The sequence below is a fragment of the Mustela lutreola genome, chromosome 6 (assembly GCF_030435805.1).
Source record: "Mustela lutreola isolate mMusLut2 chromosome 6, mMusLut2.pri, whole genome shotgun sequence".
Classification (NCBI taxonomy): Eukaryota; Metazoa; Chordata; class Mammalia; order Carnivora; family Mustelidae; genus Mustela; species Mustela lutreola.
The window spans coordinates 97782438-97803645 of NC_081295.1; the positions used below are offsets into that span (position 1 = coordinate 97782438).

A 21208-nucleotide genomic window follows, 5' to 3' on the forward strand; every position below is an offset into this window, starting at 1 on the left:
AGGGGGTGGGAAAAAGAGGAATGAAGTGAGTATTCCCTTCGTGATGAAATTCGGAAACCTTGTCCTTTAAAGGGCACCCATTTGCAAGGTTTGGTTAACTTTGTTATTGTTGTTTATCTGTTCCTTTTTGAAAAAAAAAAATACACAATTCACCTAAGGGGGGAAAAATACATTCTAAACAAAAACAAAATTTGTACATAGTAAATATCTTCACTATCTCTTTGAAGAACATTCTGCTTAAATCTTCTACGGCTTCAGGTGAACATTTCTTGACTGTCCATGATTAAAACCACTTAAAAGTTATAGGCAACTGTGCAAATACAATGTCCTATGCCTCTGCAAAGAAGGCTTGGAATTAACAGTGTGTGAATGTGTGCATGTGTTGCTCCCAACATCTGAAAAAAAAACCCACATCATAATATGGAGACTTTAGCCAAGGCACAAGGAATTCGTTGAAAATGCACACAAACAACCCTTGAAACGACAAACAAGACAGACCGAGGTGTTCATACAGTATTTAAGTTTCCAAATGTGTAGGGCAAAATGGCCAAAAAATATTAGACATGGTCACCATCATGAGCTGGGTTTTGTTGTTGTTGTTCTAGACTGACAGAGGTACAGCTTAAAAAAAAAAAAAAAAGTTTGTAGACATCAATACAGAGAGATTGCCCTAAAAAATCCCCAAATCCAGCTTCCAAAATACCCTCCTGCTAAACACACATGAATAGGAGCTTTTGTGTATAAAAATCTCAGAAATGGCCCCGCTTTTAAAATCTACATAGAAAATGGGGGACTCGTGGCCCCCTGGTTTCTCATTATGAATTGTAAAGACTTCAGTCAGTGGCTACAATGATTCATCATTTTCCATCTAGAGGTTTTTAAATCTGTATATTTATATTAATCACAATGAACGACCATCTCTCCTTTAAATGCATGTTCGGAGCTTGTAGACTCTGCGTGACCCAGGGGTGCTTATATAACTCAATGTGGGTGTCTGGGTGTAAATACGTGTTTATGATTTTTATAATATATATGTCTGTGGGTTGCATCTAACTCCTGTGTGTGTAATAATGTTTTTCTCTCTGCTGAGGCTTACTTCTCCAGCCTATTGTTTGAGACAACAGATATAAGTTGCGATGGGAGAGGAGCGTCGGATTTGGTGTGTATCCCCCATTTCCAATTATAGATGGATCATTACAGACAGCGGAGTCCTGAGAAGCCAGACATCTGCTCCTCACATGAATGCACTCACCTCCTAGAGACCAGGCTGCCATCATGCTCTGGAAGCTCGTGGAGAATGTCAAGTACGAAGATATCTATGAGGTGAGCCGACACCCCCGGATGCATCTTAGAGCTTTGCAGATAGAGAATTTGAGCTTCTTGACACCCCAACTGATATATATTTTTCGGCGTTTAGTCGTAGATTTCCGGCCGGTTTTCTCAGCTTTCTCTAACTTTTAGAAAAGGGGCAGAGGGGAGACTTCGCTATTCGGAAAAAGAACTTTAAGGTTGAAATCTGGCTACTTGAAGTTAGAGGAGATTTCTCTCGCGCGCTCTCTTTTTCTTTTATTTTTCTTTCTCTCTTCCTCGCCCTCCCACCCCCACTTTAAGGTTCCGATGGGGAATGCGGTGCTACTGAATGTGGGCAGAGGAAATAGGGACTGATAAAGGCAGAGGCTCTCGTCGTTTTGAGTGTGGGAGAGCATTAGATTTTCAAGCCTCATTCGTAACAGACTCGGGCTTTTAATTTTTATTTTCAATAATATTTCTGAAACCAATAACCAACGGATCCAAGTAGAGGACGGAAAATTAGAAAGAGGGAGGTAGATAGACGGCTAGACGGGTGCAGACAAAGCCCAAGCCAAGGAGCCCTAACAGATCTTTTATGTCTATTTTTATTTTTTCTTGTGTTTTGCTTTCTTGAGGACCAGTGCGTCCAACCACCCAGCGTCTGGGCATTTTTAACTCAATGTTCTGCCCTTGTTCAGCGCGCCCGGCTCTCCGGCGCTGGGTTTGCGCAACTCTCCTCGGGCTGGGGAGGTTGCCCGCCGCTGGGTGGGCGCGTGCCGCCCGGCGGGGCCGTGGCCGCGCCCGCCTCTGCCCTTCCCGGTCCGGGGCGCCGACCGCTGCGGCGGCGGGGCAGCTCCGGGGCTCGCGGGCGAGGCGGGCGTCCGGGCGGGGTACGCGGCGGGACGGGGAGGGCACGTCGGCGGAGGCCCGCGGAACTTCGCTCGGAGCGGAATGGCCTCGCAGACCCGGACTTAGGTGCCAGGGCAAGAGGGAAGCGAAGGCTGGAGGAGACGTCGAGGGAGGCAGGACAGACAGAAAAGCTTCCAGGACGGGCGCCGCCGAGTCCAGGCGGGGGGAGGTCGAAGCTGGAGAGCCGGGCGACGGAGACCGTAAAGCGGAAAAGTTGGAGCGAGGAGGGAGGACGGGAAAGCCAAGTCCCGGGCTGGGAGGGCCAGGAGCGCTCGGTCGGCCGTCCCCAGCGGCCGCGGCGGGACGCACAGAGGCGCCCCCAAACCAGTGGGGTGGGGGAGAAAATGCGACCCCTCCGCGCCGGGACCACTCCGGAAAGCCCGGCGGGGAGCCGCCTGGCGGATAATGGGCCGCGCACTGCAGCGGCCGGGAAGCTCCGACTGACGCCGCGGGCCGGGTCTCAGCCGGCGGACCCGGGCTCCGAGGCCCGCCGCCGCCTGGCCGCCGCGTCCCGCAGGCAGCCCGCCGCCCCCAGCTCGGCCAGCTCCTAAGTGTGTGTGCGTGTGTGCGTGTGTGTGTGTGTGAGTGACAGAGATACGGAGACAGAAAGGGAGATTGAGGAGACTCGTCTTTCTGCGGAACGATGATTAGGGTCCTCCTTTCCTCTTTTGTGGCTGGGTATTGACTGTAACGAAGAGCCGCGCCTCCGCCTGGTGGGGCTTGTTTCGGTTCGGCCTCCTTTTCTTTCTCTAACAGGCGGGATAATGGTCAAGTCGAAGTCGCTAGAACTACCCTAAAGAATGTGAGCGCCCGAAGTGGGCAGGAGACGGGCGGAGACGGGGGCACGGTGTGTAAATAGCTCGGAATATGCATACAGGGATTTCAGTGGGTTCCCAAAAGTGAGCAGGATGAAACTTGTTCTTAGTTGATGAAAAAGTAAATGGCTAAATGGGGAAGGCGGGAGGGAGAGCAGAAAGGACTGACAGAGGAAGAGAGGAAGAGGGAGGGGTGGAGTAGAAGAGGGGTAGAGATAGGAGGATAAAATGGGAGGGAGGGGGAAGAGAAGGAGAGAAGACAGAGGAGGGGGAGGGAGAAGAGAGAGAATATCGCAGGTATCCCTATTTGCCTAAATTTTCTGCTCAATAATATAGGAGAACCCGTAACCCTGTGGAAGGAACCTTTTTAAGTTGGGAGGAAGGTTGAACTTTAACAGAAATGGCAGTCAGGCCAGTTGAACGGGTTCCTGAAACATCCAAAAAGGTTTTCTGTTGCCCCTGGCTTTGCCTGGAAAGGATAAGTTTAGTGTACTTGAAGATTGATTGCATATATTTTAAACTGAGGTATAAAAATCACGGGTCGTAGGAGCAGTATAAGGAGGGAAAGTCTACACAAGGGATGAAAAGCCCCCATCTCGCCCCTGGTCCTTTAGAAAGTAAGCATAATCTCCAGTATTCATTACAAGTCTTTAAACGTCACTGTAAACAACCAGGCCCACCGGTTTACTTTCCTCTCCCCTCCAAATGATGAGGCAACGCCTTTTTATTTTGTTTTTTAATCTGCACACAAAGCACCTAGGGCGATCAGTTCTTCCCATTAGGAAAGTCCCTCTCCAGGAACAAGGACACCTACGTTCTGTAGAAGCCCCCAGCGATGCTCTCCCTCACTGCCTTGTCCAAAGGAGCAGGGGCTGCTTTACGCGTGTCCCCGGCTCAGTTAATTGAAGTTCTGCCTCTTTCCTGCTAAACTTTTTCCCCAGTCTGCCTTTGCCAGCCCCCTCGTCTGATTACATCTAGTAATTCTCCACTGAATGAACGTCATTTACAATAGTAGGGGAGCTCTGCGCTCGCTGCTGCTTCACGCTCCATTTGTCCTCCATTCTCCCTTTAAAGTACTCGTGTAATATTAATAGTCATGAATATCAATTATTATGAGGCGGTGTAGGCAAGCGGAGGGAGGAAGGGGCGCCCGAGCAGTCTGAGCCCAGCTTCGGGTGGAAGAGGACTGCATCTGGAGCCCCCGAAAAGCGGCAGAAGAAAAGAGGCCAAAAAGACAGCAAGAGACCGATGAACAGTTCTGTCTGTGTGTGACAGGCATCGCCAATCTTGTTTGGGGGTGGTGGGGGGGATTTTTTTTTTTTTTTTTTTTTTGGATGGCTTGTCCTGGAAACCCCTCAAGCTCGGCTCCTGTGTCCAGCTCGTTTCTCTGCTGGACTCCTTGATTTTTTTTTTTTAATCATTGTTTGATTTTGAGCAGTAACCAGGCTTTTTTTTCCAGATGTTAGTCCACACCTATTCATCCATGGTGAGTTTGGATTCACGTTGTACCAGAATTGCATGCTCCCTCCTCTCTCTGTCTCTCTGTCTCTCCGTCTCTGTGCGTGTGTCTCACTCTCTCTGTCTCTGTCTTCCTTTGAGCGCCTTTGGCTTGGTAATTTAGCACCATAATTGGAGGAGGCTGCAGCTGCTTCTCTCTGCATTGTGTGTTCTCCGTCTGAGCTCCATGAGTCAGCTGGGAAAGGGGGAGGCCTCAGAGAAAAACTTTTTATTTGCCATTGCAGTTTGGAAATTTAGGTGACTGTTTCTCCAAAAAGAACCACAGGGACTTTACCAAGGCATTTCCACAGAGGAGAGGGAGAAACTTACACATTCCTCACACACACACCTCCCCCCCCTTCTCCTTCCACCTAGTTTGCCACTCCAGAGAGACCCAACAGTAAGTTGTCTGGGTTTTTCTTGTTTTTCTCTCCCAACCCCAAGTCCTTCATTTTCACACCCTGGAGTTTAATAGCATTAAATACAGAAAGGCAACCTTAGAAACAACTCCTCAGGACCACAATTCAACTTAATTTAACGTGGGTTCAGGATATGATTTCAAATGAGAGTCATTCCAATCAAATACTATTTAAATTATTTAATTCCTCGTGGGGAGGGAGGGGTGACTGGGAACTCAGAGCAGGCAGATTCCTCAGAGCTCCTGGAATTATCAGGTTCCTGTGCGGAGCTCTTTGGTCAGCCGGCTGGGTTGCCAGGGAGGGCAGAAGTTGGTTTTGAACAGGAGCAGCAGCACAGCAAAAGTATGGAGTTTCATTTGTTATGCTTTTCTAACTCTGAGTTAGAAAAAAATAGTTTAAAATACCCAGAAGAGGAAATGCTATGTATAAGGCTACTGTATTTTTAACCAAGGAATTTAGAATCTCTCCCCATACATAGTTACTTTACCCTCACTCCTTTTGCCCGTTTACACTCCCAACACAAGGCTCAGATATTGGTTAAGTGGGTGGTGATTCTCCCCATTTTCCCCCCAAAGCCTGGCATTTGGAATTGTTGAAATCATGTGCCCTCTGAGTCAACTTGGGAGTATAAGTTTCAGACTCTTGCTTTCCCTGTCCTGGGAAGAATATACGGAAGCCGGGCTTCTCCATTAGTCGCTTGTATTTTTTTTTTTTCTTTCTCTCTCTCTCTCTCTCTTTCTCTGTCTCTCTCGCTCTCTCTCTCTCTTTCTCTCTCCCTCTTTCTGTCTCTCTCTGTCACTCTGTTTCTCTCTCTCTTCTCTCCGCTCCCAGGACCGGCACGATGGCGTCCCGAGCCACAGCTCCAGGCTCTCCCAGCTGGGCTCGGTATCCCAAGGACCTTACTCCAGCGCCCCGCCGCTGTCCCACACCCCGTCGTCGGACTTCCAGCCGCCCTACTTCCCGCCTCCCTACCAACCGCTTCCCTACCACCAGAGCCAGGATCCCTACTCCCACGTCAACGACCCCTACTCCCTGAACCCACTGCACCAGCCCCAGCAGCATCCCTGGGGACAACGGCAGCGGCAAGAAGTGGGTTCGGAAGCCGGCTCTCTCCTGCCCCAGCCTCGGGCAGCTTTGCCCCAGCTCTCGGGCCTCGACCCCCGGAGGGACTACCACTCGGTCCGCCGGCCAGACGTGCTGCTGCATTCGGCGCACCACGGCCTGGACGCGGGCATGGGTGACAGCCTCTCGCTGCACGGCCTCGGCCACCCCGGAATGGAAGACGTCCAGGTAACCACAAACAAACAAATGAAAAGGACAATAAATAAATAAATAGCGAATGCCCCTGGGAGATGGGAGGGGTGGGGGAGGGGCAGCTCCGTATCTTCTGGGGGAGGTAGCTTCCCTCTTTAGAACAGGAATAGCTGGACACCATATATATAACTGTTTCTGTGTTGTACTGGTATGGCCCTGTAGCAGCGATTTCTGGAGGTCCGATTATGAAAGCTGGAACCACTTGAAATCAGGAAGGAGAAGAATATTTGTGTGTGTGTTGGTAGTTTAGCATCATTAGAGTTAAGGTTAGATGTTTTTTGTCTTGCCTTAGCTATTTCCTACTCCCTTGTACTTGGTGCCACCCAGCTGGGTACCCTTCCCAACCAACTCCCCATGCATGTCCCTTAGGGGCCTGGCCTCCTGACAAGGCAGGTGACAGACTGGGCTGCCTGGAGTCTGGAGCTTCAGCAGAGAGGCACAGGGTCCTCTCCGGCTCCAGAGGTTCCTGCTGGATGTTAAGCATGACAAAGCACATGGGAAGAAAAACATGTGCTATGATTGTCCAAACTCGGTCCTATTTTGAATGTCTCATAAGCTGCTGAGCCCTTTTTCAAGATAACTGAGTTCCAGAGTCATCTCCTGAGAAATGGAATAATTGTGGGGAGAGACCCAGAAAGCCATAATTCTGCTTGGGAGTCCAAGAGGGCACATACCGTTTTGGAGATTGTTTTCACCTTTTGAGCCATTAAATGACTGTGGAGCAATATTCTTCACATCCCTCCCCAGTCCTCCCCCTCTGTTAATATTCTCCTCTCCCCAAAGCCACTATCCCAGTTAAAGAGGCATCCCGTGTTTGTTTCTTAAAACAAAAGGCTCAAAACACTCCCCCCACCCACTCCCTAACCCATCTGCAACCTACACAATGGAGCTTGATTTGGTTGAGAATACTTGGTTAAACTAAACAAAGAAACATCAAAGAAATGATTTCTAAAAAGTGTCTGGATGATTCTGAGCAGGTCTCTCTTTGCTCCCTAATTTAAATAGTCTGCAAAAAAGATAAATATGGTTGAGAGGTATTTGACACTTCGGTCTCATTGGCATAGTTGTGTATATTATGCATCATTTTAGACATACCTCTAAAGCAAAGAAAAATGAAATGGGGAAGAAAAAAGAGTACTTGAGTCCTTTTTTACCTTACTTGAAAAAGAATGTATTTCGAACAGTTAAAATGTGGTGACAGCATCAAATGTTGCCTGTGTGTAGTTAATGATGGTTTATTGTTTTAGAGGAAATTCAGTTATTATTTCCAAAAATGATGGAATCACCTGATTTGTGGTTGGATTTGCCCATAGTAATAAGAATGATAGTTCTGTTGTTTTAATCAAGCTTTATTATCCCCGTCTGGAGGGATTGCTTTTTTTGGAATACCATACAAGAAAGAAATATTGAATAGCTTTTTAAAAAAGGTACTGGGGTAATGAGTGTGTTTTCGCCCGGGGGGGGGGGGTAAGTTCTTAAATTAACCTTCCTGGGTGCGCTCAAAGTGCCAGATAGTGAAAGTGGATCAACTCATCACCAATGCTGTTGGCAATGCCAACACACTAGCCGCGTCACCATCACCCCGCAGCTGAGTGACTTAGTCAACTGAACCCAGGAATTGCCCTAAAAGAGGGAATACAGTTCTTTAGTTTTAGTTTAGTTTAAGTTTAGATTAGTTTTTAAAGACATAATAGTGAGGGGTTTTGAGTGTTTGGCCAAATGCAGAGGACGAGAGAACAAGAGCAGTTCAGTGTGTGTTGGGGAGAACAGCCTCGTCCAGGCGTCGCGCGGCAGGCAGAGTTGTTGCGTCGGAACTCGGACTGCGAGGTGCAGAGAGCAGGGAGGAGAGAAGGCGCAGGCCCTGGCCCACGCGTGCTCCCCACCTACACACCTCTGCCGGGTTCCTCCAGCAGAAGCTTCGCAGCTGCTCCTCTAGCGAGGTGGGGTGGTTCGCCGGACTTTATCTGGACGACCCTCAGTGCAGGGGGCTTGGGGGGGGGACACCCCCACGCCTGTCCCAGGCAGCGGGGACGATCTCTGCTTCCATGGCCATGACAGGCCTTCCGAGGCCTGGGTGTGCTTGACGTGACACGGGACAGGTGACGAAGAAAGGGTAGAAGATGTACCTAGGACCAGAGCCCCGAGTGCAGAGGCTGTGCCCCATCTGCTCCATCTTGGAGGACCCACTTCCGAATTAGGGATCTGGAGCGCACGGGGGCAAGGTGGGGGGAGCTGAAGTTACAAGAGTCTGTGGGGATCTCGCCGTTTCCTGCAGCAACAGATTGGGTTGGCTGCGCCCGACCAGTCTTTAAGAAGGGACCAGAGAATGCCTCGGCCTGGACTTCAGTCACTGTTGGATCTCAAGAACCTGCTCTGTGTTCCGGATCCAACCCCCCACCACCATCCCCCCCCACCCCTGCCCCCAGCCGCAGACCAGACAGATCCCCAGGGCGCTGCTGGGCCATTGGGCTTCACAGCGAGGGGTACTCACCTGGCCGAGGCTTGGTGTGGGGGTGTGTTGGGTGACCCGGACACACACGCAGAGGGACACCGCCCCGACCGTGAGAGAAGAGAAGGACGGGAGATAATTAACCAAATGCTTCTAATATTTTTTAAACGAAACTATAAAACCCTGTCAATTTCTATTTCAATTTACTCGCAGGGGCTATTAAACTAGCAAATCGCTGTTTGGATTCTGGGTATGCTACATTTCACCCATTGTGTGTATGTATGTTAGGGGGTGCAGTGTTAAAAACTCAGAAAAACAGCATCAGAAAGGAAGGTGGAGTGAGATGACACCTAGCTTGGAGTTTAGTTGTCGTGAACGCCTCTTCTCTCCGGTCTTTGCTCTCTAACCTCCCTCACCTCTACTACCCCTGAGTATAAACATATCAGGATGTTGTCAAATCCACCACACACACACACACTCTCTCTCTCTCAAACACACTCTAGTGTCTTAAAGCAACCCCTGGTATCACTTTTAACTAAAGAAGTCTAGTAATTACGAGTCTGAGTTGTTTTTCTGCGCTTCCGCATGCAGTCCTAATTAAATCTTTACGATCCTCCCTGTGACGATTAAGCGCCAGCATGCTGCGTGAATATCCTGTACAAAAACCCAGCAGGCGGCCGTAATTAGATAGAAAATCAGACAAGAGCCTTCTCATTAACTACCACAACTACCCCACGTCGCTGATGAGGCGTATATACATATTTACGTATCGATGTGAGGGTGAGGTGTGGGGGCGCCTGGGTCCTGGCCTATGAGATCCCTGGTCAGCCCGCCCCCAGACACAGGCGATTATTTTTGTCTTGAGTGGATACCTCGCATTGTAGACACGTGAGCATAGCAAGGTGTGAATCGTTTGTATGTGTGCCCACGCGCGCGCGCACGCGTGTGTGTGTGTGTGTGTGTGTGTGTGTGTGTGGCAGGGTCTCCGGAGGAGTTTCAAACAAGTTATATGAAGTATTTTTTAAAGAAGTTTTTACTATTTCTTAATATGTACATGGCATGTTGCAACATGGAAAATGGTTCTTACAGAGAATAACAATTTTCCTCACCTTTCCGACAACTGAAGAGTGACTATTAAAAACGAAAAGAAACAAATTAACATGCTCCCTTCGCGATTAGATCATCTCATTTCTAATGTGCTGCTTGTTTGGGGTAGACAGTCTCCTCCTTGTGATGAACACACGCCCTGTCTGGGGATGCAGCGTGAGTGGGTGGAAGGTGCTGTGAAAACATAGCTTCACTCTCAAGCCCTTTGCTTTTTACTTCTCTGTAGAGTGGGTGACAAACTGGTCCAAACTTAGGTTTCTAAGAATCAGGGAAAGCAGCAGTACATTTTAGAAAGACCTAGTATTTATTTTTCTTTGGGAATTGGAGGAGGGAGTTTTGGATGCTCTGGGATACACAGCCAGAACTCTGTTCTTGTGCATCCTGACAGTAAGAAACTCATTCCAAAGAAAGAAAGAGAGAAAGAGAAAAAGGGAGAAAGAAAAGAAACTCATTCCAACAGCTGTTTCCCCTCAGAAGTGCTGCCAACACCCAGGGTTGAAACTTCCCTTTTTTAGGATAAGACTGTGGCACAGAAGACGAATGCTCTTTGCCATTATTACCTAAGTGCTGCCTGGGAGGATCTGAGTCTCTGTATCTGTGTGCCTGTAGTTACTTCCCTCCTAACAGGTGTGTTTCTTGCTGGGAAATAGCAGCAGCAGGATGGGGGTGGGGAACAAATTGTGCAGGTTCCTCTCAGGGATTATCATGCAGCAGGAAATTCATAGCACACAAGGACGTGTATGGACTGCATGGGTGTGCGGTCCTGCCAGCTTGCAAACGTGTTCCTATGTGTTGCTGTTTGCATTCCATTCCAAATTGCTCAGACTTTAATTAAAATCCCATAATGTAAACTATTATGTATTTGTAAAATGACTCTAGGGTTAAGATGTGCTGGGATAAAATTGAAAACAGAAATTATTCTTACTAATATTGGTGAAAATCTTTCAGCTATTGCCAAATTTTCACAATTCATAAGAGCAAATAATATAAAATTTTATATGTCTGTGTAACATCTATGTTTAATATAATAACTAAACCAATACTGCATCCCAGATGTCTCTCCCAGTTTCCTTTTTCCTCTGCTTCCATTGGAAGAATTTATAATTTGGGTGAATTTCATTTCCATGTTGATTTGGAGGTAATAATGATAATAATAAAACCTCCCTTTGTGAATTAATATAAATGGAAATAACAGAAACTCCAGTTTGGAATGACATGATTTATGTGTGCAATTCTTTAATATCCAGTCAATTTGAATAGTGATGTTTTTATATTCACAGTCAGTTGAAGATGCCAATAACAGCGGCATGAATCTATTGGACCAGTCTGTCATAAAAAAAGGTATGGATTATCCCTCCCAAAAGTAAGCAAAGTTTTCCTGTGCAGTCATGTCTTTATGTGTTTTCACTTTGGGGGGGTTAGTTATTTTAGAAGACAGAAATGTTTGTTCACAGTCATAGGACAGGGACTGTCCAGATGAAAAAGGCATGTCTGGAAGAAGGAAATTTGGGGGTGGGGGCAACCAAAGGCAGAAGCCCAGATAAGACACAGAGGGACAGAGACTATTGGTATTTTTCTCAGGGTACATTTGGTAGCAATTCTAGATGTATCTTAAATAACTGAACTACCATCATGTATGAAATTGACTAGGAAACACTGCTTTCAAAAATGTGCTATAATTATTTCATTGATAACTGGAATTTGCTGGGCTAAACCCAAAGTTGTTGAGATAGTTCCTCTTCTTGTTTTTGTATTTGGGGTGTGTGTGTGTGGTAATTCTGTTTCCAGTTCCCTGTGTTTTAGGAGTTGTTTCTTATTATGTTTTTAAAAATTGTGCCAAATGTGTTGCTAAATATGCACATCCTAAGACGTTGAGACAGCCTATGCCCATTCCTAAATCTTTCTACATATGCATTCATGATTTAGTGTGACTGTGGAATCACCCCATACTGTTAAAGGGCATGTGATATTAACAAATGTTTGCAGTCTCTTGTACAGCTGTAAGCAAAATAATTAACTAATTAAACTAATTAAATGTAATTACAATAACTCATTTCGGGCGTATTGCAGCTGCTTAATTTTTCCCCCTCTCTTCTGACAGTCACTGAGAGAATGCCTGGTGATTAGTGTGGCTGCCGAAAGGCCCGAATGTCACTCACATGCCACTATTTAGGAGCCTGAATGTGTAAACAGTGCAATCTTTAATTATCACAAGAACTGGTATTTGGAGATAAAATTTTAACTACTGTAACCCTTGCTTATCGATTCTGGAAAAAGGCCCGTCCTTATATTTGGTGTCAACAATCTCTAGTTTCAGTCATTTATGATTAATTTGAGCCACATAACACTCACAAAAATAATTGAAGAAAAAGTGCTTTGGAAAGTAACCCAAAGTCAAGCTGTTACAGTAGGAGCGCTGTGAAGTCAGAATTCCAAACAGGGTTAGGTATTCTAAATTATCTTCTTTTCTACAGACAGAAAAAGTGGCTTTAAGAGGTGGAGGATGGGAGGGGGAGAGCTGTACTTGGAATAATGCCATTTGGCTTTGGAATGTAATATCCTGAAAAAGAAATAGTAAGCTTTGGGGCAAAACTATTTATTTTAAGTGTTGCTCCAAACATCCTTCCCTCTCTTCTTTAGATAGTATCATTTCATTTTTTATTTTATTTATTATTATTATTATTATTTTAGATAGTATCACTCCAGTTTTTAATGCCAGCTTTTGGGTTTGCTTAGACACCCAGTCTTGGTGCTTAGATTTGCAACTGTGCTGACAACTCACTTTCACCATTTCCTCTGGGGTCCTTCTCTTTTGGTTAATTGCTGGTTGATGGGGGTGAGTAGGGGAGGGTGGGGAGGCACTTCTCCATTGGCTTTTTTGTTTCAGCTCCCCCTCCCTTTTCACGGAAGACTTGAACCCCTTATCTTAGGGTTCTGTATCCTAGAAACAACATTTGGGCTGTCAGTGGGGCATGCCCAACAGATGACCAATCAGAAATGTTATTAATAGGCAGGCCAATAAAAATATTTGGAACTTAGCTTGCTTAACAAAACGGAGCTGAAAATGTTCTTAGATGTGGGATGCTTGGGTTTCAGGGCTTGTAAATGTTTGTCAGCAAAATGTGATTACCTATGTAGAAGAGTATCTACGGTAATAAGAAAAGGAGAATATTGACTGAAGTTGCTGGTTCTATTTTGAAGACATGGAGTACTTTTTCTGGCTCTGAAAGCCTTTTAAAAAAAGACTTTGTGCAGCTTTAAACAACTAAGTGGCATCCCAGTCACTTTATTGAGTTAGAGGGCAAGGTATGAATATGAAGTGTTAGGTTAACTCCATTATTTAATATTTCAGGTATTTGCTTTATTACATGAAGAAAAGATCCTAATATATGTTTATATTTAGAGAGGCATAGGTAAAATAGGAATAAGTGGTTGATTTACTGTTCTAGATAATTATGAACCACTTAAGGGTATGGATTCACTTGCTTCCTGGCCCTCTGGTCTCTCATCTTTGTCCCCTCCCCTCCCCTTTAAGGGATCTCTCCCAGAGATTACTTTCATAAAAATAGGAGGTAATTAAGTTTCTGAACTAAATTTTCTTAATTTCAACAACTAGCAAGGGACTTGGTTACTTTATTTATGTTCTACTGGGCTTTTAGAGCGATTTTTAAAAAAAAAAATATGTTTTGTAGAGAGATTTTAAAAAGTCTGCCTCGTTAATAAAAGTGCAGCCACTGATCCAGGTTCGGATGTCTCTGCCATTATGTATACTGAAGCCAGAAGACTTGGGCATAAAGGATATCTATCTTTATGTCTCTCACTCTAAATATTGAAGGGCCCCCTCCTAAAATTTAACCAGTCCAATTTTTCACCCGTGTTGATATCACCCCATTGATTATAAGCTAGCTCTCTTGTTATGTTTGCTATCTAGGCTTAGCTGACATTTCTGAAGTAATTTAGTTAAGAGGAAATGAGTTGTTCCCAGTAGAGAGAGCAAACGAGTGGAGTGAAGGTAGCCAGCGTGATAAATGGCTCTTTCATTTGAAGATCTCCAGAGCTCGTTTACGGCTAATTTTCTGTATTGGCCCCCTTTGAGCTATTAATGCAATCGGCAGGGACCGTGGCCCCTCTCCTCTTAGCTGCCCCATTAGAGCTCCCATTAAGATGCCGAGTCTCAACTCCAAGGCAGGAGTGGAGGGAGTAATGAAAGGTGCTTTTTAAACTCTCCTAATCTAAACCGGCAGAGGGTGGTTAATACGATTTGAAGGGGGCTGGTCAATGAGCAATCAATAAAGTAATAATGAGAAGGATTCGGTACATTAACAGTCTAAAAATCCAACGAGACATTAAAAAATCATTCTTAACTCTCAGTTCCATTAAGATTAGGAATCTGGGCTGGGGAGGGGGCAGGTTAGTGCCCAACTGATACAAATGATCACTGCCACCATCCTATAGCTTAAATTTAAAAAAGGCTCACCTAGGCTTTAAGAAAAAGTTTTCGGTGCAAATCAGAGGCTAATATGCAATCGGCTTGACACCTTAGAGAGCAGAAAATACACTGGGATTTCTTGGAAAGGCTTGCATGGCTGGAATCCAAGGTTCAAATGTGACTGTGGGGCATTTTGATTGGTCTTAGGGATATCCTGTTTGGTTAGTTTCAGTTCAACCTCAGTTCTCTCCCACTTTTTTCCCGTTAGTTCTGGCCCCTTCCCCATATAAACACTTTGGTTAGTGTGGATTTTCTTTGGGGCGGGTAAGGGGTTATGAAGAAATTGCCAATTTCATTGCAATGTTAGGATTCTTCCTTCTGACCTAGAAGGTAAAAAGCACCAAGAGTGTGTCAGAGCCTCTGAAAAGGTATGAGTTTCCCCTCAAAGGAAGAGGTTCGCATTTCCAGGGCTGACTTGGATCCCAACAGGTATTTATTCAACTGGAGATTCTAAGATACATTCCAGCCACCCAGGGAGTAATCAGAGTTCACAGAATTTCAAAGTTGGAAAGGTTAGTCACTCTTCTCCAAATCCCACCCCCTTCCACTCCCAGTGAAAAAACTGAGACAGAGAAGATAAATGACTTTCTCAAGGTCCCACACACAGAGTAAGTGATGGGACCCAATTCAGTTTCTAGACTCTTAGACTTTGTCCCTAGAGGGATGTTAACCCTGGATGTTTGTAGTTCTTTATATTCTAGCTTTCTTTGTAAGAATCCTCTTATTTTTCTTTCCAGGAATTTGGTGCTCACATTTATAGATGTGCTATATATCCATGTGAAATAACATTTAGCCCTCAGGTAGATTAGAAACAATGCAAGTATAAAGGAAGGGGATGTTCTGCTGGTAAGAAGTAATTATTTCAAGCAATGTTCAACCTCTTGGTAGCTTCCTGGTGTAGCAGATATATTTAAGTCTGAGTATCTTTGGGGGGGGGGACTTATCCTTGAATCTATTAAATGGGTTCATTTCTTCCCTTCCTCGACACCAGCAAATCAGCGCCATAGGAGGTCTGTTTGCAATCAAATACAAAGATATCAAGGCTCCAATTTCATACTTGTTTAAAGAATACAGATTAAGTGCTGGTCTATTAACCATTTGGCTCTCTGTAGTCCACTAATGAATAATACTTTCTCTAATCAGTCTTTCTTCTTCTCTCTTATATAAAATTCCAGTCACTGTAATGAAACATTGATCAGTTTTAAACCTTTCTTCTTCTCCCCAATATAATGCAAGGAAAAAAAAAAAGAGGGGAGCAAGTTTTGTGGATGTAACATCCAGGAGTTGGTCATAATATGCAATGGAGAACCAAACAGGGGGGAAAAAAAACCACCGGTTTTAATATATGCACAGAAAATTGTAAACATGTAAAGAACTGAAAGCTTCACGCTGAGTTTTGCTATGCTCCATTTCCTTACCATTTCCTGCTGTCGCTTTAAACCTATCTTAGTCATCTCTGGGTTCCCTGAGCAGGAACAGTGTGCTCATAATTACTAACAAATCAACCGGGCCCTGTTGCTTTCTGGGTTTATTGATAAGCTGGAGGAAAGCAGAAGGGAAAAGACAAAGAGAATAAAATATGGGGTTAATCAGCTGAGCTAAGCAGGTGTGAGAGTGGAAGGGAAGGTAGATAATAGTGCTAGGGATTTTAAGGAAAGTTAGGACAAGAAATGGGTAGGATCTATTCTACCTAGACCTAGTCTAGGGTCTAGGTTTAAGGCCAGAGTAGAAGAGGGTTAGAACCTGAAGATGAGAGGGTAGAGGGTAGGAACATGATTTATACTTAAATTAAGAAAATGGAAATATAACCTGAAGCATGTCTGCTCCAACACTTTGCCTCTTTGGGGGGAAAACAACAACAACAAAAGAAGACAGTGGTGTGCTGACAGAAGCTAACTGGATTTGTGATATTTAAGTGATAATGCATTTGTGAAAGGTACAGCCCACAGGAGGGAACAATATACATTCCCCATAGGAAATGGCTCTTGTCAGGTAAATCAGGCAATTAACAATAGTGAAATTAGAGGGCAGGTTATAAAGTGTCTCTAAAGGCCTGGTTCTTCAAGAGATTTGACAACTGGGACTCTCAGAAGCAGATAAATTACAAACCTAAGGAGATATTTGGTTGTCCAATATGGGAAATCAGAACTGAACTTACTATGTTCAGCTTAGCGAGGTTCTTTATTGTTAAAATATTCTTTCTAAAAAATATTTAATAGAATTAAATATTAAATATAAAAACATTGCTGAGTGTCGAAGGTAGATTTTTGTGCAATTTATTTCTATAGTTCTAACCATGTTAAAATTACAAAAGGCCATCATCTGTATTTTGGGGAAAAGTTTCTCCAAGATTATTTGATGTTAATTCCTGTGATCATAAATTATTTGCTTAGAGTTTTTGAATATGAATCTGAAAGATGAAAATTGAGAGTATTGCAAAGAATAAGACAGATCAAAACAGATGTAGATGTTGTGTAAGAGAATTAAATAACAGGGTGTTCCCACCCAAATCACTCGCTTTTAAATAACTTTAACTCCATATTTTATTCAAATTTAATTAATACTTGCTCTTGGACTTTTCATTGGCTCACTCTCAAATGGGAAACAGCTTCACTGATGAGAGTATGATGAGGGGAATCAGAAAGAAGAAAGCACCCTCTGTAGCACCCCACCACCATCACAGCTGTGCAGAAGATCCACTCTGTTACCTAACATCATTCACCTGCCCTGAGACAAGGCTTTGGACTCTGTAGACAGATCCAGATTTACCAAAATGTGTACTAAGTAGTAGCAAAGGGGAATGTTCCAGGACCCCCATCCATTCTCCTAGGAAAATCCTTTTCCACAAAATGTTTCTAAAGGGCCAAATGCAATTCCTAATAAATAAGAAATTTGGGACCTACCTGGTTTTCAGCAGTCTCTAGACAATCATAGAGGTCTGATTGGCAGAATTTGAGTAAAGAGAATAAGCTGTCACAAAAATATTCAGTGTTGGTTATTCTGTTCTGTACAAGGGAGGTTGTACAATTTGTTTGATATATAGTATTCTAGGCTTGAGATGGTGGAAAGAGCTTATCTTTCCCCTACCAGGATTATAGGATGAGACATTGTGTTTATTAAAAAGAAGGAGTGGAAACGTTTTTCATGCCAGATGCATGTTCAACAAATACTGTTTGAAGATCTGGGAGCTTCACATCCCACTGGAAGTAGCTCAGGTGTATGGCAGGGCAAGTCAGGAAAAGTCACCTGCCCTGTGGCTTCTAGAACCTGCAGAAAGAAAATGGGCTTCAGCTGTGTAGAACTCTGACGGAGTAAGATGGCCAGCAAGAACTGGGACACTGACCATTCATTGTTCCTCATTCCCAGCCTTCTGGTTCTACTGAGCCCCGCCTCTTCCTGAGGTACAGATGACACTGAAACACAATTAAACAGACATACAGGCTGGAGAGACTGAATGAGCCTGGGTAGCAGTGGCAACCAGCTGTCAGCTCTTATTAACTTCTGCATAAAACATACCTTGAGTGCGGTTTGTTATCAATTACTTGCCGAAATGAAACAACTGGGGCAAGGCAAGACCTCCGCTCACATGAATTAGAGTGATTGGTTGATTGATCAGGGCACCTGTTGTAAATCATAACTGCTCCAATCACCAGCCGGCGCTTTAGTTAATTTGTAAACAAAATTCATGTCACTGTGGAATTGCTTTCACTGGAGAGGAGCATTTGGGTTCACTTCTAAATGGATGTATTGTTAAGATGTAGGGAAGAATGAGATCCACTTTGGAGCAATGAGCATCTCCTTTGAGCCCAAGCGTAATGGTATTATTACGTGGCTGTTCTTGAGCACAGTGTCTCTGATAGGGCCCACTCTCCAGTGCTCTCCAGTGATGACCACATAAATGGGTCCAATAGGAAAGGAGGGAGGGGTTCCCATAAAGAACACCGATATTACCATTTTATATCACTTATAGTATAATCACTTTCAGACTTCAGCACCAAATGTGGTTATTAGCCTTAGGAGACCCTGGAGGAATCTGAGAGTCAGAAAGGTTCACTGAGATGTCTCAGGTCACAAGCTAGCACAGGATGGAATAGGATTCGCCGGGTTTCGCAGCGCAATCCAAATTCTAGGCCGTGAGTTTTCTTGATTTATATAGTGAGCGGGACTGTGGCAAGCGACACGCAGAGGTCTACACACATGGGGTAAGTTTCCAGAGGAGTGATGGCTTTTCCATTTGTTTGTACACAGTGCTCTGAACGCACGGCAGCCCCACTGGAACAAACACTTCCTCCTCCAGCTTTCCACTTGGCGCCTGTCCGGTGGCCTCGCCCCTGCGCACGTACCGACACATTCTATCAGCCGGTCACCAGGATCGAAACCCGGTCACCTTTATGGCATTTTTTTTCTCTCTCTCTAGTTCCGGTTCCTCCCAAATCTGTGACTTCTCTGATGATGAATAAAGATGGCTTCCTGGGAGGCATGTCCGTCAATACCGGCGAGGTCTTTTGCTCGGTCCCCGGCCGTCTGTCTCTGCTCAGTTCAACTTCAAAGTACAAAGTAACTGTGGGGGAAGTTCAGAGACGGCTTTCGCCCCCCGAATGCCTCAACGCGTCTCTCCTCGGCGGCGTCCTCAGAAGGTAAAACCCCCAAACCGGTTATTACGGGGTGAAGGGAGAGGGCTCTCCCGGAAACCAGCAGATAGCCGCACGCAGTTGCCTAGCAACCGGGCGTCCAGCGCGCGGCCCTGGCGCTGCGCGTGCGGAGAACCACGGCCGCCACGTGCTGGGGGCCGCGCGCGCAGACGCCGCCGCCCTGGGACCCACGCGCCGCAAGCACGCGCCGCTCGCTCTCCCGCTGTTGTCGGTGCTGGGAACCTCCCTCTCTCCCTGCCCTGTGCCTGGCGCCGGGCTCTTTTTCTCCCCGGGACACTTGGAGGGCATTCTGTAGCCTGAGTGAGACTCAGAACCTACACACTTATCTAAAACAGACGTTTCATGGAGTAACCTGCTTTGTACCAGTAATATACTGTTTTGTTTTAAAATACGGTTGGCCGCCGACTAAATTGGTCACTGCCCACTGAGGCATTGTTCCCTGCAGTTTGAAAAATACCATGCGACCTCCTGTCTTCAGTAAGAACACCACCAATAATAACAATGAAATAGGAATAGTTATTTCTTGGGGGCATTCAAGTGCTCCTTAATATGGGAAGAAGACACTCCATAGACTCCTTTGGGAAAATGCGGGAAGAGATGGCTTTTATCTTCAGATTTACAGCCTTTCCCCCGGAATTTCTGCCTGTGCCTGGTCGAAGGGCAATTTGGTAATGTCTCTAATATGAAGGTAACACTGTGGGAGATGAACTTTTCAAGTTAGCCTCTTTGGGGAGTTGAAAGTCCCTTTCTTTCCTGAAAGTGGCTGTGTGAAGAGTACTACGAGAGAGGTCAGAGTAACTGGTATTTTTCTTGTATTTTTGCCCAGCATTTAACACATAGAGGGAGAATTTGGGAAAGAAGTAAATGTGTGACTCATGGATTTTTCTCACTTTGAATCCTCTTGCTCTGCTCTCTTGAAGTGAGCCCTTTGAGCCCCAGAGTGTGGAAGTTTCTTTCAATCACCCCTGGGCATTGAGCATGTGTGTATAAAACTTGCTATGAGATTAAGTGAGATAATCAATATACAGTGCTTATCGCATAACTAAACTCCCTAAAGTGTTAGTTTAACACTTACTGCGATTATCATCATCGTGTTGGTTTCATGTTTCAGTCTTCCTTCCCCTTTTAACCCAACTCCATTTTATATTGACTCTTGACCCCTTCCTTCCTGGAAAACCCCACCTGTTTCAGCTAGTTAGTGCCTTCTCTCTGAACCACCCAGTTCTTTCCTTCTTTTCAGCAAGGTTGTGCTTGCCCAGTTTATGTTCACCTAACTGGCTCTATTACAAGGAAAAGAGCTTGTGTGTTGCCTATGCAACTTCTACCTTTTCTGGACCCACAACCTAAACCCTGATTATTCCCATCTGGTATCTTTTTTTTTTTTTCTCACGAGATAAAAAAAGAAAAGAAAAGAAAACAACTCATTTTTTTTTATGCTCTGTATTGCAGAAATTAAGCAAACCTCAGCAAACTATCAGCAAATAACCAAAAGGAAAGGGGGAAAATGTGCTAACCTCGAGTTAAAACTTCTTCAAGCTCCACTGGGCTTTAGATTGCTAAATCTAAACTTTGTTTCAGGAACACTCTGAGGTTAATCAGAATGTTAATTCTTGCAATTTCAGAGCCAAATCGAAAAATGGGGGGAGATCTTTGCGAGAAAGGCTAGAAAAAATCGGTTTGAATTTACCCGCGGGCAGGCGCAAAGCAGCAAATGTCACGTTACTGACCTCCCTGGTGGAAGGTAAGCAAGACGTGTGGCCATTTCACGAAGTGGCTGAGTTTAACTGTTGGCTGAAGGCTGACATTTTACACGTTTCATGATTAACTGGAAATCATTGCGATTGTTGTGCCCTTATGAGTTGGATGTCAAGCGGCTGCCTGAGAGAAGTTCAAAGGTCCTTTTACTTAGAGGGAGCTGGCAATTGCAGAGAGGCCAAGGGACATGTGTGAGGGTCCCTAAGCTCTGAAGAGTGCTCAGGTCCAGGCGCTAAAGCAGTGCAGGGGTCACCTCTGCCATCAGGTGCAGGATGCAGTGTGTGAAACCCCTCTGCATGAACTCTTGCAAGGTAACTCTGGAAGCAGCAATGCATTCTAGACCTCTCTCCTTCCCAGGTTCTACCTCTGAATCGTCAGTAGTAGAAAACACATTGTCAGTTTATCAAACTATTATTGCATTCATGACCCCTATGGTTATTTTCCATCTCATGCCACTCCCAGGGTCCTATCTCCTACTGATTACCTGGGACTTGTTATTGATGAAATTGGCT

At 45.1% G+C, this 21208-nt stretch overlaps 1 protein-coding gene and 1 long non-coding RNA gene across 10 annotated transcripts in view; one reads left to right on the forward strand and one right to left on the reverse strand.

Moving 5' to 3' along the window:
• The first annotated feature begins 1070 nt into the window (after nucleotides 1–1070).
• Nucleotides 1071–21208, forward strand: part of TFAP2B (transcription factor AP-2 beta) — a 29564-nt gene continuing 9426 nt past the window's right edge. For 2 of the 9 annotated variants that reach the window (XM_059178216.1, XM_059178219.1), the window contains exons 1-6: nucleotides 1071–1323; nucleotides 4474–4500; nucleotides 5762–6220; nucleotides 11081–11141; nucleotides 18707–18926; nucleotides 20564–20682. In XM_059178216.1, the coding sequence (XP_059034199.1) occupies nucleotides 1243–1323; nucleotides 4474–4500; nucleotides 5762–6220; nucleotides 11081–11141; nucleotides 18707–18926; nucleotides 20564–20682 (967 nt within the window). In that variant the 5' untranslated portion in view covers nucleotides 1071–1242. Of the gene's footprint in view, nucleotides 1324–2178; nucleotides 2266–2744; nucleotides 3047–4177; nucleotides 4279–4473; nucleotides 4501–5761; nucleotides 6221–11080; nucleotides 11142–18706; nucleotides 18927–20563; nucleotides 20683–21208 lie in introns of those variants that run through there. The other 7 variants (XM_059178217.1, XM_059178222.1, XM_059178223.1 and 4 more) reach the window with 7 other exon arrangements.
• On the reverse strand, nucleotides 17013–18711 carry LOC131834086 (uncharacterized). The gene is made up of 3 exons (XR_009354741.1): nucleotides 17806–18711; nucleotides 17633–17702; nucleotides 17013–17556 (listed from the first exon to the last, which is right to left on the reverse strand). It is a non-coding gene; the product is annotated as an uncharacterized LOC131834086 (long non-coding RNA).